Genomic DNA, 27015 nt, shown 5'->3' on the forward strand with positions numbered 1-27015 from the left:
AACTTCCTGGTGTATCACTTTAATGTTCATTGTGTATTAGGGATTCCTGCACTTTATTTCTGCTCAGTGGGAAGTCATCCTCCTGTCACAGTCCAGAATTTGGCTGAGACAACAAGCCTTCAATTTGTTATAGCAGCCAAGAGTACTGTATAAGGGCTTGTTCTCCAGCATGCATTGTACAGCCCTGCGCTGGATGCTTCAAGTATAGCAGAGCCATTTGCTTCACACAAGGCTCCAAAACTCCTGTTGAGATTCATAATCAAAATGCTTTTCTTAGACTCCCTCGCTTATCCTGACAAACACATAGGAAACGGGAGTGCCACAGTCACCGTACAGGACAGGCTGGTGTGTAAGGAGCAGATTAGGAGGAGGAGGATTCAGAATAGCCACAACAAAGCAACCTGAGGAGGATATCAAACTGTAGTTGTAGCCCAAAACACCCTACCCTTGAAATTCTAAATCTCAGTGTTGGGAACTGTGGTTTCCACAAAAGCTGCAACATAAGGTAAGCCTCAAATATGCTATTAAGAGTCCCTTGCTGGCTGATGCTGGAGACACAAAAAGCTGTCTGCAGTCACTGCTGAAGTAGTGGAAAGTGGAATCTAGTGAGTCCCTCAGTGCCAACCTTCAATTTTTTGCTATTCATAATAAAGTTGTTTCGGGTAAATGTGAAGTAAAAAGACCTCCAATCATCTACATTTACTTTAAATAGAATTCAGTGAAATATTTGGATATCAACATATTGGCATGTCCATATACATACCTGGAATTAAAGCTTAGAGTAATTACAGATTAGTTAATACTCATTTATTGCAATTGCTGTTCTCTCTCCACTATTGCAGGCTATCCTGACCCTGAGGTAATGTGGTACAAAGATGATCAGCCTGTCAAGGAGTCCCGCCACTTCCAGATAGATTACGATGAGGAAGGGAACTGTTCTTTGACTATTTCTGAAGTATGTGGGGACGATGATGCCAAATACACCTGCAAAGCTGTTAACAGCCTTGGGGAAGCCACATGCACCGCAGAACTCCTTGTGGAAACAATGGGAAAAGAAGGAGAAGATGAAGATGAGGAGGAGGAAGAATGAAACAAGGCTCAAAGAAAAAAAAATTGAAAAAAATATATTTAAAGACTCTCCTTATAAGGCTCAGAAAACCAAGTTATCAAAAGCACCTTGTGTGATACGTAGGTCTTTGGGGGGTTCTTTTTTCAGCATGATCAGTTGATACCTGTTTGCTTTATGTATGGGCATTAATTCAAATCAGCAGGCAATTTTACGTTGCTAGCATGATTGGATTTACTTTAAGCAAGTCATCAACTAAGTTGCCCAGTCTATTTTTAAAATCAAATGTATGGAAAACAAGTCTACAGTTATATTCTGAAAGTCTTAATGAAAAACATTGCTCAATGCCATTACTTTCCTCAGCAAAAACTGCAGCTAAGTTGGCGCCCCAAGATCTACTTTACAAGGAACTGTTTGCCAGACACAGTGAATCTCTCCAGTCGTTAAGAAAGAGGCTGCTCCCCGAGCAGTACCTTCTATAAGGGAAGGTCTGACACAGCCAGCATTGCAATTTGTATGGTGGCATGGTGCATTTTTCATTTGTTGTAAACAGAATTTCACACTCCTAACTTAAAACTACTGCCCTTTCTCAGTGCGCTGTCAGTGCCGTTGTAATACTGGCTAAAGTTAAACATCCAGGGGGTTTCCTGAGATACTTCTGATCCTGCCTTTAATCAGCTGATCACACCTTGTCACCTTTCCCTTATAGAACCTTCAGTGCAGTTACAGCTGCCTATTTAAGAAAGACTGAAAACACAAAGACTGAGAATATTTTCTATTGTTCTGGTCAGTCTAATAGTGACTTGTGATTCATATATATGCTGCTGTGAAAAAAAAAGAAACAGGTTATTGCACAATCAGTGACTTCTATGTGCATGTGTGTGAATGGAATCCCAGGTTAGTTAAAGTTTTACTTGCATTTATTTGGCAACTGCAAAACAGATCTCAACTGATGATAAGCTGGAAACTCCCACAGATTTTTGGAGTAGGCAAAAAGATAGTAGCCTGGATTACAAACTCCTTTATACTTAGCAGTTTCCAAAGAATCTTAACCTATATAGGACCTATTTCTACCTTATGAGCTTGACTGTCTTGTTTTTGTCTTGAACCTGCACCAGTAAGGCTGTTGCGTTTTTTAAAAATGCAGAAAAACAAAACAAAACAAAAAAATCCAAAACCCAGGGTTTGTTTTTTTTTCTCAGAAATGGTTAATGCACTCAGATTTAGTAACTTTGCTTTCCTTTCACAGTATTGGCACTTTTTAATTTTTTTTTTGTTGCTGTTCAGAGGTAATATCAGAGGCTGCAAGGTGATATGCATAATCCGAAACCAGTGTGTCTTATATCTATGTATCATTCCAAAAGTGATTCTTTTTCTTTTCCACTTTTTGTGTGTAAAGTGCAACCATTTGCATTTCAAAGGTTACCTCTTTTAAAACAAAACATTACCTTAAAACCTCACCATTAAGTAGTCAGTGTACTTTAATACAGGTGTGTACAATATGAACCTTAGGTTGTTTGATATTACCTAGTTGTGTATGTGTTTCATATGATTTGCTCTTCTACATTCAAAGCTCAACTAATGTGGATGACACAGTGGTTTTTAACTGCTTTAATCTTTGTTGCTAAATTCAGATTGCCAGCATGTCTCTTCCTTTTCAATTGATAAAAACCTCTTGTTATACTAAACACAGTATTGCCACAATTCCTTATACAGAAAGGTTTCGAATCTGATTTAGAGCATACAGAGCTTTTCTCACGTTTTTTTTTAAATGTTTTAGGCAACAACGGGGTGTATTTTGTACCTTAATAAAAATATGCTAATGTTCTCCCAGTTTGTTAAACCATCAGAATTGCAAAAATGAGAATGCTACGGCTGTAGTTACTCACAGTTCCTAAATAAATAATACCACAAAGCACGCTCCTTGTATACTCTGTTGCAGGCGTCACTGCGTTCACGTTGGCTAAGCAGAGCCGTAACAGCGGTCTTCTCCTATTCTGTCCTGAGAGCTACTTGGCACAAAAACGGAGGAGGTGGCAACAGCGAAACCTCCTTGATCTTTGTGTTGCTGCTGGGCTCTGACCCGTTCAGCGCAGGCTAGTGCTGTGCGGGGGCTGCTCTGCCTGAGCGCCACCAGGTACAGCCTGGGGCTGACAGCAGTTGTAGCGTGTGCTGCACGTCTCCAGCCTCGCCGCATCCTTCACAGTGAACAGAAGCATAAACATGGATGGGGCACCACGACAGCTTCGGTTTTCTTTTACAGTTGAGAATTCCCTTATGGTGGGGAAATGTATAGTTCAGAAAGCACGTAAGAGCAAGATAAAAAATTCAGGGATGTAGATGTGTACTTATACCTATGTTCCTACAAACTGTAAAGATTAAGATATTTAGCAAATATGCTTGCACTGCCTTTATGCAGACGACTACTAGCGTGCAGTCCAAGACACCACAGACCGCTCAGGACCACGCAGAAAATCCTGAAAGCAAAGACTGTGAAACATCCTGCTTGTAGCAACACGTCTTGAGCAAGTCTTCAGCCCTTGAAACAGTCATCTTTGCAAGATGTGCTCTACTGACCTGTGAATGTAACTAACTTTATTCATTGACCACCGGTTTCTGTTCAGGTAGGCGCATGCACAAAGCAGTAGAAGGTCCGGCTCTGATGGCCTGCTCTGTGGGCACGGCAAGGTCTGCAGGGACACGTACTGGGTATCAACACCCACAGGCTCAATATTGGTGTTCCTGCGCAGATTTTCCCTTCCCTCTCCCCCTTTACCAGTCCTTCAATGTCTGTAAACCGCCTATTTCTTTTTTCCCCAAGGATATAACTAGCTTACCATCTCCCTGCTGCCTCCTATTAACATCCCTTCTAGTCTGCAGGAAACAATGACCTCTGCTTCAAAAATTATGTGATACGTATAATCTAATTCAATTCTGAGCAATTGACTCCAACCTGTATTTGACCTTGAATCTTTTTTTTTGCTTGAAGAATAGAAGATTATTCTCTTTCCACTGAAGAAGGATATTCTATGTACTTGAAACCCTGTCTAATTTTGCCAGCAAACCTACTTGGCCTAATAAAAGCTACTACCTCTTCCTATAAACCTTGTCTTGCTTGTGTAACGTTTGCAGAGAGCCCCTCTTGGGGCGTGGTAGGGTTGAAACAATCCTCAACAGCAGAGGTTACGCAGGACATTGGGACTGCCCGAGATGGGCTTCATTCTTCTTGTGTTTCTTTTGTACAAAATTCAGTCGTCTCAAGAGACATGGAAAATTTGGCTTTCTGGATTTCCAGAAACTTAATTTACTTAATTACAGGTCTGTCCAACCACCCAAGCAACCTGTGCGTATTTCTGGTTAATGAAGAGATGTTTGCTAATTGTATGTGCGGTATGCAAAGATTCTCTGTCGCTGTTTCTCTTTGCTCAGAAGGAAGTCAGCACAGCACTTCATATCTCCCTCCTCTGTAGCAGGTGTCAGGATTTAAATGGAGAAAATTTTTCAGTTGCATACATGACTAAGGAATGATCCGTTTCTCTAAAATTTCTTGGAATATTTATTGGAACATTGCACTAAAACGTTACTTTAAAATTAAATTCTCATAAATCACCTTTGAATTTTGAGCCCTATTGACTGCAAGAGATGTGCGTGTAACGCCATGAGTTTATCAGGGCACGTACACACTTACACGAAAGTGAATTTTCTGGGGGGGGAGGGGAGGGGAGGGGAGGGGGGGGGAGGGGAGGGGAGGGGGGAGGCGGGAGGCTCATGCTCTTACTCTGCACCGCTCATCAAGGAACCGCACCATAACCAGCATGAAAAGAAAATTGAGAATTATTCCTAGAAGCTGAGAAGTAATTCCACTGAATAATTGCAATTTCTGTAGCGAAAAGAAAAAAAGGAGTATTTTTGTCCTTTCGCTGTAACTTTCTGGAAAAGCAGTGCTAGTTCTGCCTCTCCTAAAGAGGCTGCTGGAGTTTGTGTTGCTATGAAAGTAACACTACCCAAGTTTTATACAACTTCAGCAGAAAATGAGTTACAGCTGCGGCTGCGCTCGGCTTCAGCAGCTTGTTAAACCATACAAGTGATGAAAACCTACTAAATATTCCTGAAATAACCTTACCTTGAAAACTAACGCTATTAATTTCCCTAAGGAAATGACAGACCTATTTCTTCCTGCAGGAGCGAGACCGCAGAGGGGCATTTTAACCTGCTTTTTATTATTGTTATTATTATTATTAAACTGTGACCAAAAAGGTCGTTTATCCGCGGGCCGGGGAGCGCCAGGCCCGGCCTCCCCGCGGGCCGCCCCGCCCGGGCCGTGACGGGAAGCGCCCCGGCAGTCTGCCTCCGCTCCCGCTCCGCGTTTTCGAGCTCCCCTCCGCGGGCAGCGGAGGGCCCGGCCCTCAACCGGAGCGCCCCTCGGTCGCCGCAGACCCAGGGGCTCCTTCCCACTCCCGGCGCTGTCAGGAGGGAGGGCCGGCGGCTGCCCACAGCGCTCTGCCCGCCTCCAAGATGGCGGCGGCGGCGCCGGGGTAGGCGGAGCGGCCCCGCCCCGTCGTCCCGCCGTACGCTGAGAGCGGGCGGAGGCCGCGGGAGCGCCGCAACATGGCGGCGTCTGGCAGCGGCGGTAGCCGGGCGGATAACGGCTACAGCAGCCAACAGCCGCGGCGGAGGAAGGGTCCGGGCGCTCTGGCCACGGCCTACCTGGTTATCTACAATGTGGTCATGACGGCGGGGTAAGGAGGCCTGCGGGGGCCGGGGGTCTCCCCCGCCGGGGCGCGCCGCCCGCCTGCGCCCGGGCTCCCCCGGGCGCCCCGCGGCCCCTCAGCGCCCTCCCGCCTCCCCGGCGCAGGGGCCGCCGGCGTCCCTCGCACCGGGGAATCTTTCCCCTTGCCGGCTGCTCTCCGCCTGGTGGGGCGAGTCGGGCTCTCCCCTTCTTCCCCGGGCGCCCGCGGGCTCGGCGGAGCCCGTCCCGTCGGAGGCGGCGCCCCCCGGGAGCGGAGCGGCAGCGGGTGGGAGCCTGCGGGCGCGGGGGGCTCCGCTCGGACGGGCTGCGGCCGTGTGTGGGGGTACGCACGCGTGTGGGCGCGGGGCCGGGCCGGGGCCGGGCTGAGCGAGGAGCTCCGGCGCGGGGCGCTGGGCCGAAGTGAACGATGAGGTCTCTCTGTGGCGGTGCCCGTCCCCTGCTCTGTCCCCGTCCTCCCCCGGCGCCGGGCGGAGGCGCGGTGCCGTTCCCGCTGTTCCTCGTGCTGTCGGGGGTCGTGCCTCGCGCTCTCGATAACACTAAAAACCCATAAGCAGAGCCCTCTCCTGCCGCTTCCCGTGCTGCGGAGGGCTCTGTCGCGCCTGTGTGCAGAGCCGCTTTGCGTGCTCGCTCCGCCGTGTGCTGTGGGGGTAACCCGGCGGGGTGACAGGTGCGCTGTCCCCTGCCCGTGCCAGGCCTCTCTGCCGCCGGTCGGCTCCCATCGCCCCCTCCCCGGCGAAGGCAGTGCAGCAGCAGGGGTCCGCGTTCTCTGGGATCTGCTGGAGTTTGGAATTGACACCTTAATTTACTCCACGACTGTTCTCTCATTCAGGTGGTTGCACAGATCACTGTTCTCGCCTCACCGCCTCTGTGGTGTGGACTCCAGCACTTCCCAGTAGCGAGGAGAACCTAAAGGCAGGGAATTTATCCATAGGGGTAGTTAAGAAGGCAAAGCTGCTGCCCTTTAGGTTTCCCAGTAAGCCCTTCAGCTGCTCTGTACTTGGGGTGAGGTTGAAGGCTGTGGCGTGCGAGGTGTGAGCTCCTGGTCCTGCCTGATGGCCCGCTCTAGCCCTGGGTAGCAAAATGGAGACCTGGCGCGGTTGGTGCAGGCTTGGGTGTGTTCTTCGGCACAGAAATAAAAATAGCGACAACTGGGGACTCTCATTCATATAAAGGAGACTTTTTTTCTTTTTTTTTTTAAGGGGCTGTAGAGTCTTATTGGAATACAGATAAAAATAAAACCATCTTTTGAAAGATTGAGGATATTTGGGTGGGAGGAGGAAAGAGCCTTTAAAATGGATCCTGAATGAGCCTGTTTTCCGCTAGATAAATCCTGGCAGGTGAGGAGTGTGACAAACAGACTAGTCTCACTATTTTTGAGGAAGATTAGTAAAGAATTAATATAGGTATGATTTATTTCAATAAGGCAATTGCATGTGATGGGTCTTGTCTTTGCTGGTGGCAGCTGGTGCTATTTCATATTATATGATAGTTACACTTAGGTGGAATAAAGGTGGCTGAGAGGGGAGAGCGCAGTTCTTGTAAGGTGCTCGTTATACCCATTACCCAATAGGTATGTTACTGGGAAATGGAAGTGCTAAGCAGATTTATGGCTCCATGTGATATTTGCAGGGTATTTCACTCAGAGGGGAATGATATTTACCCACCAGTTTGATAAAAATTAATCTCTTGTTTCAGAAATCTTAATTACATGAGCAATACAACACAGTACAGGCAGTCAGGAGGGCTCTTTGGTTTTGTTGAGATGTCCCTGAACAATGTTAAGAAGTTAAGCTCTCTGAGCTCTTCTGAGAAGTAAAAGCGTTTGCCTGTTCATTGAGCTGCTCATATTTAATTCACTTATGTTTATAAAAGAACTCAAAAATCTGGGAGCAAAATTGCAGTATAAATGGAGTGTTTCTTTAAAGGTCCTGAACTTTTTTAGTTCCTGAGCATATGAAATTTCTATTTCATTAGAAGAAAAAAGTAAAACAAATCCAAGTATTAGAAACTCAGAAATAAATAGCATAAATCTGTATTTAGCTTTCCATTGTCAGGTAAACCTTGATCATAATGTTACCTGTTTTCCTGATTGATACCAAACCTCCTAGAAAATTCTGGTTCTTTTGGGGGAGGTCACAGAGGGCTCTGACTTGGCTTCAAATGGATGAGGATTTTACATTTCACCTGGACACTGCTGAAATGTACAATGTTGAGCTGAGGAAAAAAAATTGATTAGTTATTTTCTTCTTTTTAAAAGACTTCATAATAAGGTAGTTTTTCAGGGGTGGGTTGGCAGAAGCTCAGTTTTTCATATGAAAACATTGATACACAGCTGGTGGCAGTAATTGATTACTGTCCTTGTGTCAATCAGTGCTCAGACTTAGTTTCTCACACCCAAAAATTGAAAGTGCCCAGATGATGAAGCGATGCTGTAAAAGCACATGGGAATTTTTTTGTTTTGGGTTGTTTTTTTTTTTATAAAAAGGTGGCTTTTAAACTGAAGCACACAACAGCTTTTTCATGCAATATTCAGGTAGTAGAGTAAATGTTTTAAAAGCATAATTGCCTTAGATATTAGCTTTATTTAAAATGGATCAAGCAACAATTGAAAACTCTTGGCATAATTATTGTATTTACTTTGCATTTATCTTGACTTAGCTAAAGAAAACATTGATTTTAAAAATAGTAGATCTCGTTTCTAATTTTATACTGTAGTGCATGTAGTATATGGATTCCTAGTAATACAATAGCTTTTGCAAGAGCAAAACAGTAGAAAAAGTCTATACCTGTGGATCCCTAAGTGAAGCTGCATACACTTACCATTTGGTTCATGTTTGGCTGTTAAGGGATCGACATGATACAACTGGGAATACCCAGTCCCGCAGTTGGTTCTCAGCTATACTTGCTCAGGGTTGCTTTTTTACCATGGATCAAAGCATTAAGATGGAGAAAGCATTGCATCTTTATTCTCTTGTGTTCAGTCAAACTGTTGTTTTCCCGTCACAGCGTGAAGTCATGTAGTCATGCCTGACCTGGCATAGGAAGCTCATTCTGGAGGCATAGATACAGCATAAAAATTATTTCCTAAAAACTGTGGTTGCCTGAAGTCACTGAATGAGGGGAGACAGACGGGGAGGGAGGGAGGGCAGGTGGGCATGCTGTTAACTGAGTATAAATGTTTGATAAGATGCTTTAAAATGTGGTTATGTTTCTTGGTTTTAGTCAAGTGCCATAACTGACTACTACTTTTGGGTAGAAGTAGCTGATGGTGGTACAATGAATTTTGAAAGGATTTCACTCAACAAGATAGATCTTAATAGCTTTTCAACTTGCAAAGGTTCATGTTATCAGTGTTAAGTAGTGTTCTGGGTTATGATTTTCATTGTCCGTGTCTTCAGTGACTGGTTGTTGAGAGTCAAGGTACACTTCTGCCTCTTCAGGTTCATTCACTGCATAGCTTTGTTGTACTTTCTTGCATAAATGATGCAGACCCTCAGCAAATTTTGTGTATGCAGTATTTATTTTTTTTTAGTTTGGATTTGGATTAATCAAAGAGTGTAAGAGTCTAGCTTAAAGTTTACATGCATGGCAGTGGTAATTCAATGAAATGTAATTCCAGCTGATGTATCTGGTAGACTTTAGTGTCTAGGTAACAGAAAGCTGGAAAAATGAACTTACAGCTTAGCTTCCATGTGACAGTGGTGCCTTTTGCTGCCCTTTTAAACCTCTCACCAAGTTTCTTTTTCGCTTGATCTTCCTTGCTTTCACCTGATCCTGCTCCATTTTTTGTAGTCATAGAGGGTGAAGAACTATTTAAGAATCATAGAAGCAGGACAGAGGTACTAAAATCTTCAACACAAAGTAGGCACAGCTTTTAATTTTGTACAGATGAATACTTTGATATGTATGAAATGTTTTTTGAAGGGCAGTAATTTTATTATTGAAAGAGAGTTGTGGTCTTTGGGAATGGAAAGTACGGTCTTTCTGGAGTCAGTGATCTGATGGGGAGGGTGGAGATGACCCAAGGGGCTGGAGCTCCTCTGGGAGCCCCGTACTTCACCAGTTGTTCAGTTAAGGTGAGAACAGTTTCCAGGCACAACCAAGATCTTGTGCAACCTGAGCAATTGCTCAATTTGGCAAAGTTTCTCAACAAACGTAGAAGATGAGGAAAAATCGAGAAACTTGACAGATATGAACAGGGCAGCATCAATCTGTGCTGGTTTACTGCTCTGAAAGAAACAGTCAGTGTCGCAAGAGAGAGTCATTAATACTGTCGCGCTTACTGGTTTATTCTATGTTGTAGTCCAAATACCACGTTAGTCTGATTCTTTCTTTGTAAACAGCAGTTACTTGGCAAATGTTTGTCTTTTAGTTTCACAAGACAGCTTTAACTTGTCACTACTGAAAAAGGGAGGGCTTGTTTCTCATTCTCCATTTTTCTTCCCTGTTCCTACTACTTTTCTTTGATGCTCGTCTTCTCGGAAGTCCAGGCAGAAATGAAATAGCTTTTTTTGTTGTTGTACTAACAACTGTTGTTACGAATACAAACTTGTATGCCAGAGTGACTTATTATTGAAAAATACAAACTTTACAGTGTATTTCAAACAACTGTTGCATTTGGGACAATATTTGTATATACTTCATAATACCTAAGCTAATGTGGTACTTGTATGCATTGGACATGCTGTAAATTAAGGGAATTTCTTCATTTTCCCTGCTACAAAACCACAGATGCAGATTTCTTTTTGAAGGGTAAAAAGCTATTGCGTAGTTAGGGGACTTTCTGTGTCTACGCACACTTCCACTGAGGTGCGCCATTGTTAGCGGAGCACTTGGTGACTGTTAGCACAGGCTTTGTAACAGTACTTCTGGGTTTGGAGGGAGGTGGAGGCAAAGTAGGGTGGCGTTAGGAGTAGCTGAGGGCAAGACAGCCAGGATGAGCCTGTCAGTGAAAAGTTTGGGAGCTGCTGGTAAGGATTCCCACGTTTTGTTGACCGACCAACCAACCAACCACCCCACCCCCCACCCCCTCCGTTTGCCACCAGCAAATGGAAACTAAAGTTAACTGTAGATGCTAATTTCAAATGAAAAAGTGTTTGACCAGGGTGTACCCACCTTTGTTTTGTGGCTTGTCCGAGACTCCACTGAAGAATTTCTGAGGTTGTGGGCGAGCACCAACTCTGGACAGCTGTGGTAGTGAAAGATATTACTGCTTCCGCCAGGACTGGAGTAAAAACTTTCAGGGTTGCTTCCTAAATTACCTAAGGGAAAATCAGCAGGATTAAGGGGTCACATTGTTTACAGCATAGTTGCAGTTATATAGGCACTACTTCTATAGATACATTTGTTGCTTAAAAGGGAAAACTGGAACAGGCGTGACCATCGCCATTAAAATGAAAGCCTTCTGAATCTTAATTGTTTATGTCATGCTGCTTTAAGTTACAGTATGGTGAGACATCTTTGATGAGCGGTAAATGGTTTTCTGCTTAAACTAAACAAAATGTGATGCCAGTCTTATTTAAAATGTCGTCAATGCCTTCCATAAGTAAATTAAATACAACTCACTGAAAATTAAACTTAGATTTTAACGATATTGGTATCGTGTTCATGCTGAAATATGTTTAAAAAAGGCATAATGTTTAACATTGATAAATTTGCAGAGAATCCAAATATTTAATGTTTTCAGTGTTGCAGAGCGTAGGCGAAAAGTATTTCTCAGGACAGTTATATATCTGTTGCTTTCTCAGATATTGGAAGAGGGATTAAGGATTTCTTTGTATGTATGCTCTGCTTAATGTCTCCTTATCTTAGACTTTTTTCTCTCTTTCAGATGGCTTGTTATTGCAGTTGGTCTAGTTCGAGCATACCTGGCTAAAGGTAGCTACCATAGCCTTTACTATTCAATAGAAAAGCCCCTGAAATTCTTCCAAACTGGAGCTTTGCTTGAGGTAGGTGTAGTCTTCTTCCCTAGAATTACTAATGTTCGCACGAGTGTTTTGTTTAGGAGAAATAAGGCAGCCTTTGTTGAACAGTGCTTTCTAGGTACCCGTTTCTTCGTTTATAGAATTTAGCATTTATAGAATGATTTGAACATAAATGTAAGAAATATGCCTCACACAAGTGTTTGAATCTTCCCTTTCAGCAAGCGGTGAGGGAGCTGTCTGCTATTTAGCTTGGGCAGCAGAGCTAAATATTAAGCTTAATCTTTGAAATACAAATATTGAATCTTAAGCTCTTGTGATAGAACTAAATGTGTTTCTGAATTGTTTCATTTGAAATGTTAGTGATTTGAATTTTTCTTTTTGTTCTAGATCCTGCACTGTGCATTTGGTAAGCTTGCAAATTTTCAGTTTTATTATTTTTATAGAAGACTGCAGTGTTAGCAATATATTAACATGGAAGATGTCATGGTCCATGAATTGCCAGATTTAATTCTTGCATAACTCACTAATTTTTGCTTGAAGTACATTCCAATTTTTTACTAAATAATTTGACAAGTTAAATCACAAAAAGGAAAATAATGTAACAGGTTTTCAATTACTTGACATTCTATTTTTATCTAATTCCTTCCAATTCTACAACTATTAGAGCAGTTCATAAATGTTTTATAGTAGATCATTACTCTCCATCTCTATATCCTATAATCTGTACTAAGCTGTCTTTCCTCCAAAAGAAATATTTCCAGCTGGAAGTAATTTAAAATCCAATTAAAATAACATTTCAAGCACTAGAACTTTGCCCACATCCATAGACCATAGATACACGTTGTAAAATTAGGAAGGGGTAACCATTCTTTCTCGCAGACTCGGCTGTGCTTTAATGGAACTGCTTAGGAGAATAAGAATTATTTAAGACTTGACTTAACAATTCTTGTTAGCCTGTACTATGGGGCTTGTTTGTTAGGCTGGTAGCAGGAACTCAGTTGTGTATAAGTGGCATGGGGTCAGCAGCAGTGTCATGGTTCAGTCAACCTGAAAAGCCTCATGTCTGAGTAACAGGATTGCATCTTGTCTGGTTTGTTAGTCGTCATGAGCAGTGAACAGTTTGGCCTCAGCTTTTGAATGTTTTGTTCATAGAATAGATGATGTTTCACAATCTCTGCAAGATCAAAGCCAGTTTGCTATAGAAGGGAGCAGTGCCTGTCTGCATACCTTTGCTTAACTCTGATTTTTCTAAACAATCCAGTCTTCACCTACCTGGACATAAATAAGACTGTCTCTTTGTGGTCTTGTGACTTAAAATATAAGTGTTTGCACTCCTATCTGAATGTTTGCCATTTAAAGAGAAAGATGGCATTAACGTTCCTAAAGCTGCAGCTGCAAACCTGCTATTGTTGACATATCGTACAAGCCATCTACATACTGGAGGGTGTATCACTATGGTACAAGTAAGTTCATATTGAATTCCTGTGAAAAAGATTTTTTTTTTTTTCCTGAATAACCAAACATAGCTGGAAAAATTAAATGAAATACATAAATATGTCAGCAGAGGGCAGTCTAATTCTGTGTTTAATAAAGTAGTTCTGCCCTTCCTGAATAATTGTTACTCTGAAAATGTTATTTCATAAAGGACAACATGTAGACATCACAGATCATCCCAAGAAATGAATGATCATATACTCATATTAATGTAAAGGCTTCTCAGAATAAACTATACATATCATATAGTTGCCTGTGCTGCCAAGGTATTCCTTCCAATACTGTTTTATTTTACTAAATCTCAGTTAATGTTTTGTACCAGAATAAACCATACTTTTAAAACATTTGTCAAAAATTAATAATAAAGTGTGAAATTTCTGAAGTCTTATTTAACAAGTGGCAAGAAGGACAAGTTAAATCTTAGAACAATGGGCAAAAAAACTTGCAAATAAAATGCTATTTTACCATCCTAAAGCTATAATGCTTTACAGTTTTCTTAAGCTAAACTTGTGTGCAGATGCTAATGTTTACTGGTACTAAATCTAAGAGAGAGTGTAAAAAAAATGAATTGGATTATCTTTTCCTTGCACTTTAGTGTATATGTCCACACAAATCAGTGAATAGCATGAGAGAGTCCTGGGTCTCACCTTTCAGGCTGGTATAGAACAGCAAACAAGATGACTTTAACAGCCTGTCTGTGTGCAAAGCTAATAATCCTGGCTCAGATGATTTGAGATGCGGATCGATTTAGCCCATGTTATCCTCAGTCACACAATTTAATATTAGTGAAGAGTGCCATTAGTGGAACAGTGCAACATTTTATACCATTATAACTCTATCTTTTTGCTTTCCTTAACAAAGTTTTTTCCAAAAAACCCACTTATTATAACTGCTCATGGATTATTTTTTTTTTCTGTTAATGGAAACATTTGTCAGCTAAATAAAATGAGTGGGTTTTGCACAGCTGGTTACATGGTTACACCGCCGCTGTCTGCTGCAGTCCTACTGACTCTGGTAAAAGTTTTTTATGGAGGGAGAAACAGGAAATTTGCAGGTTCCTTTGCCCCTGCTAAACTAATTGCTATAACCAGAGCTGTAATTCTCTGTCAATAGAGGAGCTTATCTGTGACAGATGGCTGTGTGTATCAGCATAACTTTTCTCTCCACATCTTTTCAGCAGAATCTGAAATGTTAGCATCTGTGAGGCAAGTTCTTCAAAATACGAAGATTGATAGGGGAACAGAAGTTTGGCATGTGGCAAAGATTTAAAAAATGAGGAAGGAGAGCTCTACATGATGAGAGGAGGTAATATGTAACCCAGAGACCAAGAGGAGAGACTGAAGGACAGGCAAACAGAAAGTGAACAATTCCTTGACTTATGTAGCAGACAGAATGCAAGTGTATGAGTGGCATTAATAGCATGGAAGAGCTTCTGCCTGGATGAACTTGATATGGAAAGAGGTGATAGGGGCCACCAAAATGAAGAAGAAATAGTAGTACAGGGAGTTCGTGAAGGGAACAGAGGAGAAAAGCAAGGCTTTGCTGGGCACAGGCCCAGCCTACAGAATCACTACTGTACCAGCCTTCATATGGTAGCGATGCTTACCAGTAACCCTTTGGTAAGCCAGAGTCGGCACTGGTTGACTTTGCTTTAGCCTGGTCAGTTAGGAGGGATCTAAGGGCTCCACCTGTAAGCTATGCATACAGCCTGTTCTCCGTCAGGAGTTCCCTGGGAGAGGGGAAGCACTTGGGAGTCGGAGGATTTCCTGCTAGAGGTGGGGGGCCTAGTCCAGGATCTGGAAGAGGTCTAGGCATGCCTTACTTGCCGCTTGGTTCTGGACCTGAGCCCTCTGTCAAGCACTGCTCTAGCACATGTAGTGCTGGATGAGTGGTGACAGATGTTTTTAAAAATACCAAGTTTAAAATTGTCTGTCAGGTACCTTTTCAGTGCAATGAGTAAATAATTAGAGGCAAGTAAAGTTTACATAAATTGTAGGTGGTGAGTCGCTTATTTTGATCTCCTGTTTTTGGCATAGATTGGCATTGTCTTGGCTGGAGTGAAAAAACTTGTTTGCCTTACTTGTGAGAGAAACTTGGATGGTTCCTACACAGTCTTTTTGGGTTACTTATAAATTCCTTTGCAAGAACATTAGTGTATCTTGTTTAGGAAAGGATGATCTAAATTGTATAAAAGAAAAGTTACTCTATATTGTAGGAGTGAGCCTTTAATAAGTACAGACTGTGGGATTTTATAGCACCCCCTTTTGTGTTGTCTGCGTAACAGAAATTCTGTCCTGAGGTTTTTCAAGAGAAATTAGGTTATGAACAATATGAGATAAAACTGAAGAGAACTGTATTTGTAGGATTTTTTCCCTTCTTTTACTCTGAAAGCATACTTCAGTACACTTCAGTTTTGTGACTGAAAATAATTCTAATGAAATTTGCTTTTGGCTTTTCTTATTCTTTCTTCCTTTTCACTTTCCAATTTGGTCTTTACATCTTTCTGAGGCTGTTGCGTTGCTTGCTGTGATTTGCATTCGTTTTAGAAGCACTTTTTACAGTGTATTAGGAGCTGCAACTGCTCTTCCATTTGTCTTCATCATGCTGTTGGAAGAAAATAAAACTTTGTGTTGTTAAGTTTAGAAATTTTGTGTAATCTTGCAGTGTTAAACTATTCCTGCTCTGTCAGACCTGACTGTGTAGGATCCTTCTCGTGGCAGTTTAATCAGCACCTCGGAACTTCCTTAGAAGAACCAGTGAAATCTGCTTCCTTGAGAAAATCTTAAAAATGTCTCTGTACCTACCAACACATCAGCTATTCCTTGGGGTTTGGTTTGGTTTTGTTTTGTTTTTAAAAAGTTGTGTTCCCAGGGAGGGATTATAAACTTTGTATCTATCAGAATATGGGCTAGGTCAGTGTTTCTTCAAAGTTTCTTCTTCTACCTTTTGCTTGCTGATTTTTGGGATATAATGTGCAAAACATCTTTATTGGTTTTACTTTTTAAATCACAGCAATGAAGTCTATCTTGGATAGTTTAATCAAACAGGATTCATTTGAAAGACTGTCCCAAAAGCTATTTGATTGAGGTTATCTCATCTTATTCAGCTGTTCTGTGTATTAAGGAATGTGCTATGATTGCAATGAGACCAATTGCTTTTATTTGCATTTTGATGCACAAAGTCTTGTCAGGGGATTGCATTGTATTAGGCTGTATAAACACACCACAGGACAGAATTTATACTCTCAAATAAAAAAAAAATGCTTTTCTTCCAGAAATTTCAAATAACTGGACTTTGGCTTAACTGTGTTTTATTTCCCCACCCCCACCTCCCACTCATAGTCAGGACTATTTACTAATTGCAAAATATCTTCCAGGCATTGTTCCCTCTTCTGTTGTTCTGACTGCTTTCCAAGTGATGTCAAGGGTTTTCCTGACATGGGCAGTAACACATAGTGTAAAAGAGGTAAGTTAAGTTACAAAATATATGTAAAATCTAATGACCCATGGTGAAAAGCAAATGTTGATTGCTGTCTTATTTTCCTTAAAATGACTTCTGTTTGTATCGCAACATGAAATTGTTTATGTGAATTTTTGTGGATTAAAAGAAATAAAAATAAACCTGATGTCACCTTTTCTTGACAGTCAAATAGACTGAAAGATATCTAGCTCCTGAATAGATTTTGAAGTCCTTACTGAAAGTTAAAGATGTTCCAGTGTGTAATATGGAACCCAGAATTTGGGACAGCATTCTAGTATTGATCTCGCTATTCCATAGTTAATAGCAAAATCTTCTCACTGCCCCCTCTTTCATATAAAATTTGCATTCTTTTACCATGGTGTGTGGAAGCTGCCCAGCAATTGTTTGTGCACGGCAATGCCTGGATGTTCTCCGTTATCGGTTTCCAGGATAATCTTCCCTCTGTCCTTCATTCATTTTTCTTACATTCAAGCGCAGGTGGGTTTGGGGGCCTGCGTGTTTTTTCTCATTACTTACCACACCAAATATTGCTGTACTTTATGCAAATCTATGCAGAATCTTTTGGAAGCAATTTTATTTGAAAATTATTCCTGACAGTTATTTTAAAATCTAAACATGCTTTAATTGATATAGATCATGCTGACTGATTCTTTCACATCATCTGAATACCTTGCAGTAGCCCAGATATGCCACATCTGTGTTGTTACTTTAGCCAACTTGCTTCTTGTTAAAGAAAGAAGTTAGTCTTGATGCCAGTGTCAGCATGGCTGCCTGAAAAAAGTGGTGGTTATCTAATGTTATTATATGCATAAGATCTTCTGTGACTTGACATGGAGCATGTGTCAAGGAGCTTGTCTCATTACCAAATCTTCAGGGCAGCTGCTTTTTCTTCCTTATTCCAAACCTGTAATCAGAGCATCCATCCACATGTAGAGTAACATAAGTCACTGTAGTGTTCCTAGTAATTAACAGCCCTTTCTGATATTATGATGCTTGTTCATGTGGAGCCTTAGTTTCATGCTGTTTGAAGTGGAGGAATGTTATTTTTCTCAGTAAGCTCAAAATCTTGTAAATACTTACCTTCTGTATGGATTTCACTTTTGGCGCAAATAAATGTACTCTAGTTTCTTAATTCACTGGAGATAAATACTAGATTTTGAACAAAAAAAAAAAAAACTGTAATCCCAAGACATTAGATTTTAGATAACATGTGTAAAATATCTTTAAAGAAATATACCTGTATTTTTCCTTGTTACCTGTATAATGTTAGGGTACCTGGTGCTTCATAAAGAACAGTGATAATCTGTTTTTATGAATTGCCTCCTGGTTTTGAGGTAACCCAAATGTTAAAGGTTGGATTGCATAGATTAGAATTATTCCATGTGTTGTCTGTTAGACATCAAAAGGAAGTCTGTAAAATGATTCTGGGTTAGGTTTTTTGAAACTTATGCCCACTTACGCCAACTTTTCTCACCTGAGAAAACCAGCAAAATGGGAAAAAAATGTGAGCAACAAGTTCAGCCTAACATTCAATTTTTAACAAGGATTCTTTCAACAATATTACACGCAGTTTTTTCCCCGCGTTTGTGTGGTCTTTTGGTTGAAGTCTTGCAAGAGATTCTATTACGTGTTACTTATTTTTAATGTCTTAGAAAGTGGGCATAAGAATGGTAAGGATGAGAAAACCCACGATGAGTTTTTTACTTGTGACTTAGAGCAAATAAATCAAATGAAGAGGCTATATTCTGACCCCTCCCCTTCCCCCCAAGCAGAGAGCATGCAGTCTCACCTGGGGAGATGTATTGAAAGTGTCATGAGTGTTCTACTTTTTCTAAAGGGCTGTCTGCACAAGTGAGCTCCATGGTGAAGTCCAGGATTAAATTCTCACACAGCTTTATGGAACTTGTAAGCTATGCAGTTGCATGATGAGGTTCTTGTAAAATAAAACACAGTTTTACTCTTTAACTTTTTGAGTGAGACTTGTTCAGTATCTTGCTTTTCCAGACTGCTTTCATATATAATACAGTTAAAAGAAGAAACATTTGTATTGCATCCCTTCTTTCTGTCAGAATACACTTCTAGATATGTGATGTGATTTGAAGCATGCTTCTTGCCACTAACATGTTTGTGCTTTTTGTTGAATTTAGTGCTGATGTGTTGTTAAATTCAATATGAAAGTATTTATAATGTTAAAGCATGGCAAATGTTAAAGCATTGCACACTTCTTTGGGTAGCAATGAGATTCCCCTTACCTCCACCATATGAGTAGCTGTTAGCTTAGTGGAGGAGGGCCTGGCATGTAATATGGTACTTGTAATTGTTTTGTCATTACATGGGAAAAGAATCAGTTTGGTGAATTTTACTGTTTCTCCTACAAAGGAGGGAAGAAAATGAGCAGACTGGTGTGAAGGGCTAGAAGAAAGTAGGCATAAGAGAACAGAAGGTGCCCTTCAGTTGGAAGTTGTCTTTCTGAATTTGTGTGAACAATGAGATCATCTGGTAACATCATGGCAGCCCTTTGCAGAGTTCTATTCTGATAGATAATTCTGCACCCAGTTCTGATGGGTAATTAAAAAATGGTGTCAGCAGTGATTTAATGCTTATCCAATTGGGTGCAGTTACAGATAAGTTGCAGATAAGTATAGTGTATATTTAGAGGAACCTTTCTAAAAGAGACAGTCAAAAGGGGTGGTGTGAAGATGACATGTACAGCATATTGAGCTGGTAATTAAGACTCCAGTATCTGCAGTTGTGACTTGACATCTTCAGTCAGCAGTAAAGCATACTTAAAGAGGGAAGAACATCTTAATTTATGATATTTAACACTAAGTTGTAGTAAAAGAAGTCCATGCTGCAAAGTTCAGAAACTCTAAATGGGTGAGTGCAGTTGAAGAGCCTGATTCATCACTGCTTTACATCTATGTAAAATATGAGTAATACTGTATAACACAAATGTCTGTCAGGCCCTTTGTGCCTACTGTGAAGCTGGCCTTTTTTTTTTTTTTCGTTGGTGTATGAGGAACCAGCACTCTGGAGGGAGATGTACTGTTTCATCATTACAGTTGCATAGTGCTGCTGGTTTTACTCTTCTGCACTGGATTGCTTAATTCTGTGTTTAGCTGAAATTTTCTGCAAATAATTTGTCAAACTGTTAGTCTTAACGTGGACAAATCTATTGAATTTGTCTTTTCACACATAAGGAACAGTAAAAACCTTTCAGGTTTTATTTTGGCAATTCCCAGTTCTCATCTTTGCACCTTAAGGGTGTGGATTCTCTTACATTTTAAAAAACATTGTTTGCTATTCATAGTATTGAAGATAAGTTAAAATATATTCAGGACCCTCCTTGATGATAAATTCATTTGAAATGTGCTAAAAAATTATGCCTGTGGTATGACTGACCTTTATTAAGGCAGTCGGACAAATAAGTTGTAAGTGAAGTGTAAAATGTGCTTTGACTTTGTCTAACACCTGGCATGAAAAAGTAGAGGAAGAGAAATTGAGTTCTGAGGGCAGCGTTGGACTTAGTGGTTTATTAAGTGTCTACTTTTTATTGGCTGTACTATCCTCCTTATCCTCAACTTGGAAGAGGAATGATACAAATGCAGCATTGGCAGTGCCTAAATGAATAAGACTCTGGAGAGACTGTTTTGTAAATCAGTTCCCAGGGGTTTGATAATGTGCATCTTGGGCATCTGTATTTGAAATACTGAAAAATTGTCAGTCCTCAAAGAGATGTTCTAATAGTGACAGACTTCTGACAGATCTGTTAGTGTGTAAGAAACATACTTTTTAATGATGAGCTGTGGCATGTAGTTAAAATATGATGACAAAAAGTGCAGTAGTCTCCTGTTCCTTACTGCACAGAATGGAACTATTTGAAAACTGTATAGGTTACTTTTGTATGAAAACTACCACCAATTTCTAGTATTCTTTCTTCCTTAAACAGGGACACAAGCTATAAAGGCACAATCAGTGATTTTTTTAAGTGACCTTAACAGGGTTCTATGTGTGTGTGTTATAATGGTGTGAACTGTTTTAATAACTTCTAAACACAGTTCTAATATTAAAGTAGATGGGAAAGTTAGACCTGAGAAGGCAGTGTTACAGAAGTCCTGTGATAGAACTGGATTGTAACTGGCAGATTTTCTACTTCTACATATATCATTCACTGTTAGTTTCACAGTCTCTTGTCCTTGCTTGTGTTCTTGGCTGCTACTTCAAGCTATAATTTTTGTTTGTTGGTTTTACTGGCTTCCATAGTTAGGGAAAGAAGTGGGGTTTCAAAGTACAGGTTGGAGTCTGTGATGCATAGGTTTAGGTGCACTCTCTAAGCTGTTACTCCTGATTTGACCAGAAGATGCAGCTCTAGAGTGCTTGTGAAGCATGTTGCTTCTTGGGAACAGCATAATCTGTGAAGTGCTGTTAACTTTTCCAGGTTGAGAACTAAGTCTTGCTTATAAAGCCGACCCAAAACAAGATTTGGATCCTGTAAAAATAGATTCGGTTGTTTCTCTGAAAAATCTTGAAATAAGTTTTGGATTTTGTTCTTTTGTGCTGATGTAAGGAAGATTAATATGTAAGCAAATTATCAGTTTCATGTGGAAAAAGGACAAGGTGCATTTGCTGCAAAACGAAATGAAAGTGACTTGAAATGCTATACACAGCAGAATATAGATTAACAGCAGCTCTACATTCCAGGATATCCCAAGATTTCTATATAAATCTTTCTGGGTTTTGTAGTCTGTAACAGAAAGTTTTTTATGGGTAATCCATATGAGTGTTTTTTACACACGAATATATGATCAGTCCCCTCCTATTAAAAGGTTTCCGATTGCCCATGTATTTTCTTTTTCCTTTTTTCATTTTACATGTACTTTGCCCAAGATGAATAGAGTGTACTACCCCTACCTACTGACTTCCTTTTCCCTTTTTTCAAGAGCTGGAGGAAAAAAGAAAATGCATGCCCCTGTGGTTGAGCTCTTTTTGTTCCCACGGTCCACTGAATTTGGGCTCAAGGTACTCATATAGCTGAGAAATCTGTTGAAGGGGAGGGAAGGAGTGGGAGGGCTGCATAAAAATCAAGTTTGCGCTCTCAAGAGTTTGTAGTGCAGGTATGTGACCCCATATACTTCATCAGTGTTATTCCATCTGAAACTTAAACCTCATAATTATACTCCCCAATCTAATAAATCTAACAATTCATTTTAAAATACATGCTTTTGAAGATTAATCTTCAAAGTATAAAGGGAATAAAAGCTGGTTCAGTCACGTGCGTCTGAAACAAAAGCTCTAACAGCTGTAAAGCAGTGAAACATAATAATGCCTTGAGTGTAACATTAGAGGGACTATGCTGGATTACAATAAGCAGAAAAAGGAGCAAGGAACAGTGAAGCGAGTAGCTGTGAACCTTATCCGAGGTGAGACAATCTGAGCTTCTGTTTGTTCTCTCCTCCAGCCCACGCCTTGGTGTTAGCTATTTTGCTGCTCATCAAAATTAGGACCCAGTTTCTCATCTGTAGAGAGAGGAAAACAGTGTTTCTACTCAGAATTAGCACGGACTAGGATCAGAATATAAAATCTGAACCAGGTATCAAGTGTTAGACGAATGTGTTAGCGTCCTTGCTGCACTAAGAAGCAATCATAGGACCGAAATAGAAGCTGGTATTGTATAGGAATGGGAAGAGCTATTTGTTCTCATCATTTCAGGGATATCTTATACTACTTTACCTTGCGTAGAATGGGCAATCTTAAATTATGTGATCACCAAGCAGAGCTGTTCTTAAGACACTAGAAAAATAAGGAGCATGATAAGAAGGGTTTTTTTTATTGTTGTTACTAATGTTGCTTTTAAGCTCATTCTTGGAGTCTGTTCTCTAAAATGATGCAGTAAAGCAACCCGTGGGAATTTGATTTCTTTGAGGTTTTCTTGAACCTGTTGATTAATTAGTAATGCTTGAATTCATATTGAGCTTTTTTTCTTTCTTACAGGTACAAACTGAAGATAGCGTCCTGTTGTTTGTGGTGGCCTGGACAATCACTGAGATAATCCGTTATTCTTTTTACACGTTTAGCTTGTTAAACCATCTCCCCTATCTCATCAAATGGGCCAGGTAGGTGGCATAATAGGAATCATAGCCTTAAAGCACTGATTTGACAGGGATATTTATCTTATAAAATAGTTGCAGTACAAAAAATTAGATTCTACCTTGAGGTAATTGGTCTGTTTGTGAATGTGACTTCATAGCTTCTTTCCAGCAGATTTCTGGGTTAAAAAGATCTATAACATTGTAAGCTGAAAGAATAGTTTGTCAGGACTCAGTTCCATTTACAAAGTGATTGTGTTTATCAGAAACTGACATTTAACAGTAAGGGGTAACTGTAAGTAAACTGACATTTAACAGTAACCCTTGAATCTGAGGGTTGAAAACAATCTGTAAGCTCATTGATTAATATCAACTGTGTTTGACCCCATTTATGTAATATAATGACCTCTACCAAAGAGTTCAGAAATCAAAGTGTGTGGGAGGTGGGGGAGAATATTTTTTAGATAGTTTTTACCTTTGAGAATCTAATCCTTAAATAATTCAAACCGATTGCTGATTTGAATACTTGCGTTGCAATAATGTTCACACTTTGCTGTGCTCTAATCAAATAAGAGCTAAGGTAAATGAATACTGAGTTGAGGATTTAAAATTTGAATATCCATAGTAGCATTTAACAAATACCTCATCAGAGTTTGTCATAACTTTTAATCCTTTCCATAAATGTTTTGTTTTAGGTACACTTTGTTTATAGTATTGTATCCAATGGGAGTCTCAGGCGAGTTACTCACAATATATGCTGCATTGCCCTTCGTCAGGCAGTCTGGCTTGTATTCCATTAGTTTACCTAACAAGTACAATTTTTCTTTTGACTACTATACATTCCTGATCCTGGTTATGATCTCTTACATTCCAAGTAAGTATGAGTTTGCTAGTTTGTTTTATTGTTGGTTTTTTTTTTAATATTAAAAGTTGTGACAGGAAAAGCTAATAATTGTGGGATTAACATACATATAACTCACTAATTTTGCAAAATTTTGAAAATTATCGAAGGAAAAATTTCAGAGCTAAAACTGCAGGGATTGCTTTTTACCAACACCTGCAAAACAGTAATACATGTTCTTTCTCTAACACTTCGAATATTAAATAATGGTGGTACTCCTTGGCAAACATTGACATATTCATTATTATTTTTTTCCCCCGACTTACAGACTTTCAGGAGAACAAAGTTCAAAACAGCCTCTTAAAATTTAGTTCTTTATCAGGAATAAGAACATTGCTTTTGCATTAGTGTGTAGGGAACCATTTCTGTTGAATTAACTTGAATTGACGTAATCTCTGGTTGACGTTTCTATAGATGGAATGAAGGTTTTGTTTTGCTGCTTTGAAATGGGGAATAGGAACACGGAAGCCCTTAGCAAATTTAAATGTGCAAATAAAGTCTAACATGCAGAATAATGTAGTGATGATGTTGCTGCTGTTGGCTTTCTCTGCAGCTGTCTTTATATGAACCTTGTTGTTTGTGCAGAATGATAAACCATATTCAAAGATTTAAATTTCAGTAGTGTTGCTGTTTCTATAACAAGCACTTACACTCCTGTGAACCATCTTGTAATTCTGACATCAAGGTGCTTAAGTTTTTCCCGCTGTTCTTAAAAAAAAAAAATCAAACAAACAAAAAAAAAAAAAAAAACCACTTTTCATGCATGTTTCTCTTTGTCCCGCTTATAAAAAAATGGTGATGTTACCAAGTCAAGCAGCCAGAATAATATCTTTGTTTTAGTCAAATAACCACGAGTATTAATTACTTCTTGTGCAGTACCTAGATCACAGTTGACAGGCCATATGAGAGAGAACCCACGTAACAATTTTAGCCCACTTTCTCCATTAAAATTGCTGAAATGAGGTATTTTTGTGATCTATTATCATTTGCTGGATGCGTAACTTGAATGCCATTTTCTTTTTATTTTTTTATTATTTTTTAACTATTGTGAATTGGTACATTAACACTGAGAACCAACTGCTTGGGACTCAAGCAGTCTTAGGTGCCTTTTCACATGAAGGTATTTCTGCGGTATTCCTGAGATACAAGAAAAGCAATGTTCATTGCACTCGTTGATTGCAGTTTGGTTGTTCATTCATAAAAGCTACTTATGCAGGAGTTATGCCTTCTGAACCCACTGAAGATCTTGAAAATTTTGGGAATGTTAATATCACAAGGAAAGCAAGCTTTGAATACTGTTGTTCAAAATTGAGTTTTTACGTTCTTGGTAATTGCATCTTACCATTTAGCTCACTTTAAATATCTAATTTACTACTTGTCTGCCAAAATTGGCATCTTGCTAGAAAAGATGTCATTAAATTCTTTGCACATAATGGATTACTTAAGACTTCTAATGGAGAAACCACGTAGCTCTGTATTCTGTTATGTCTCTGGACAGCTGTATTCATTCCCTGACACTGGTGGAGCGAATCATGATAGGGGGGAAACAATCAAGAAATGAAATACAGAGTAAAGAAAGCCAAAAGAAAAAATGTTGACCTGAAAAAAATATTTAGTATGCAAATTAAATAGACTTTGGCCTATGTTTATGACAAATGCTTTGCACGTGTAATTCATATAATTTAGGCTGATGCTGACCTTGTTTAATTTTCATATGGTTCACGAAGGTTTAGTGTCTCATGACAATTTTAGCTTTTGCTGTTTGTGTTTGTTTTTCATCCCCTACTTTGTTGTTTTGCAAGCATACTGTGTAATGTTGTCTTAGAAATAGGAGGAGAAAAAGCTTTGCATGGAGGATAAAGAGAGAAGAGATGAAAGAGGCACCAGTTTATATAAAGTTCCTTAGATCCTGAAAAAGTGACACTAGAATTATAGAAATTAAACAAATCTGGAAATTTCATTCTTTCAGAAGGACTTTTTCCTCCCTGCAATGTATTTTCTTTCTACCGTGTGTGTGCAGTTCAGGAAACTTGTCATCCTGCTTGTACATTTTGCACTTAATTAGAAATGTGATTGCTTTAGCAAAAAAATAAATAGTACCTGAAGCCTAAGGAAAATATAACTTATTTTCCTTAAAGAATAAAAGGCAATAGATGACTTGAGTGGAAAGTGGATAGGCATGTTTTCTTGTAATAGGCAATTGGTGACCTTGAGCATGTGACCGTGCATCTTACATTGACATGTAAGCCTCACTTTATACTTTACTTACCTAAGTCTGTTTTCTCTTCAGTCTTTCCTCAGCTGTATTTTCATATGCTACATCAGAGGCGAAAGGTACTCTCTCACACTGAAGAACACAAGAAGTCAGAGTAATTCCAACTTTTTCAGAACTTTTCAAACATCAAAATGCTGCAGATTTTCAATACCCAGCACATTTATAAAGAATATACCAGGATAAAATAAGTCAGAGGTAGAAGACCAATAATTTAGCAAGAATACCCAATAAATCTGAATTCACTGAAATTTCACAATATAAAACATAGAAATAATTTTCAGCTTGCAGTGCTTCAGAAAACTTTTAAACTTTGTATGGCTTGGCAGTTAGCCTTTTCCTTAAACGATGTGCTAAATGGTTTTCATTTATTACTAAATGCCTGAAGGTTGCAGTATGAGTGATGAAGTTGTACCCATTAAATGCTTGAATTGGGATTATATTACTGATACCTCTTTTTTTTTTTTAAGTGCTTGACTGCATGCCAGAAACTGTATGTATTGCTATGAAAGCAAAGAATAGGCTCTGGAATACTTTAGAATTTTGAGACTCCAGTGGACAATGTAATCCGGGCAGAGTGTTTGAATTTAGAAAGGTAGGTTGTGCATTTAAAAGGTGATGGGGACAAGAACGGGAAACCATTTATGGGAAATGAGGGGAATGTGGTTCTTTAGGAATTTAACAGTAGGGTGTCTGACCAGATCGTGTTCTCTGAAGATCTTGTTTAAGCTGATTTACTCAAATGTTAATGTTAATTCAGAGGCTATAATGCTTATCTGAAACATTGAAACCCCTCTAAGTACTGCATCTCTAGATACTTTTTTAAATATTAAAAAAATAATACTAACTGTAATATTTCTAGTGATATCAGTAATGAATCTAAACAATATAAGGAGGCAGGTCACCCAGAAACAGGTGCAGTTCTTCCTTTTTTACTTTAAATTATCATCTCTAATCACTGTCCACTATCTCAGTGGTACTTGTCTTTCATTGTCAAGGACTATTTGGTCTACTGTGGAATCATTTGAGGGCCTTGTTCCTC

At 39.7% G+C, this 27015-nt stretch overlaps 2 protein-coding genes across 5 annotated transcripts in view; both read left to right on the forward strand.

The window, feature by feature from the left end:
• The window catches only part of MYLK (myosin light chain kinase), a gene marked incomplete at its 5' end in the record, with an annotated part of 160661 nt that extends 157677 nt beyond the window's left edge, over window positions 1-2984 (forward strand). For both annotated transcript variants that reach the window (XM_082483392.1, XM_082483393.1), the window contains one exon: window positions 843-2984. In XM_082483392.1, the coding sequence (XP_082339518.1) occupies window positions 843-1090 (248 nt within the window). In that variant the 3' untranslated portion in view covers window positions 1091-2984. The remainder of the gene's footprint in view (window positions 1-842) is intronic.
• Window positions 2985-5635: 2651 nt separating this feature from the next.
• Window positions 5636-26682, forward strand: HACD2 (3-hydroxyacyl-CoA dehydratase 2). Of its 3 annotated transcripts, XM_082484090.1 has the most exons (7): window positions 5636-5805; window positions 11647-11764; window positions 12128-12146; window positions 16611-16699; window positions 22706-22827; window positions 23496-23674; window positions 25992-26682. In XM_082484090.1, exons 1-7 carry the CDS (start codon window positions 5675-5677, stop codon window positions 26072-26074), a joined length of 741 nt encoding a protein of 246 aa, XP_082340216.1. In that variant the 5' UTR covers window positions 5636-5674; the 3' UTR covers window positions 26075-26682. The 3 variants fall into 3 exon arrangements, with proteins under 3 accessions (XP_082340216.1, XP_082340214.1, XP_082340215.1); XM_082484088.1 differs by lacking the exon at window positions 12128-12146 and having other exon boundaries at window positions 5653-5805; window positions 11647-11814; window positions 16576-16699; XM_082484089.1 differs by lacking the exon at window positions 12128-12146 and having other exon boundaries at window positions 5653-5805; window positions 11647-11770; window positions 16580-16699.
• Window positions 26683-27015: the final 333 nt, after the last annotated feature.

The sequence above is a fragment of the Vanellus vanellus genome, assembly GCF_965231255.1.
Source record: "Vanellus vanellus genome assembly, chromosome: 5".
In the NCBI taxonomy this organism is placed as follows: Eukaryota; Metazoa; Chordata; class Aves; order Charadriiformes; family Charadriidae; genus Vanellus; species Vanellus vanellus.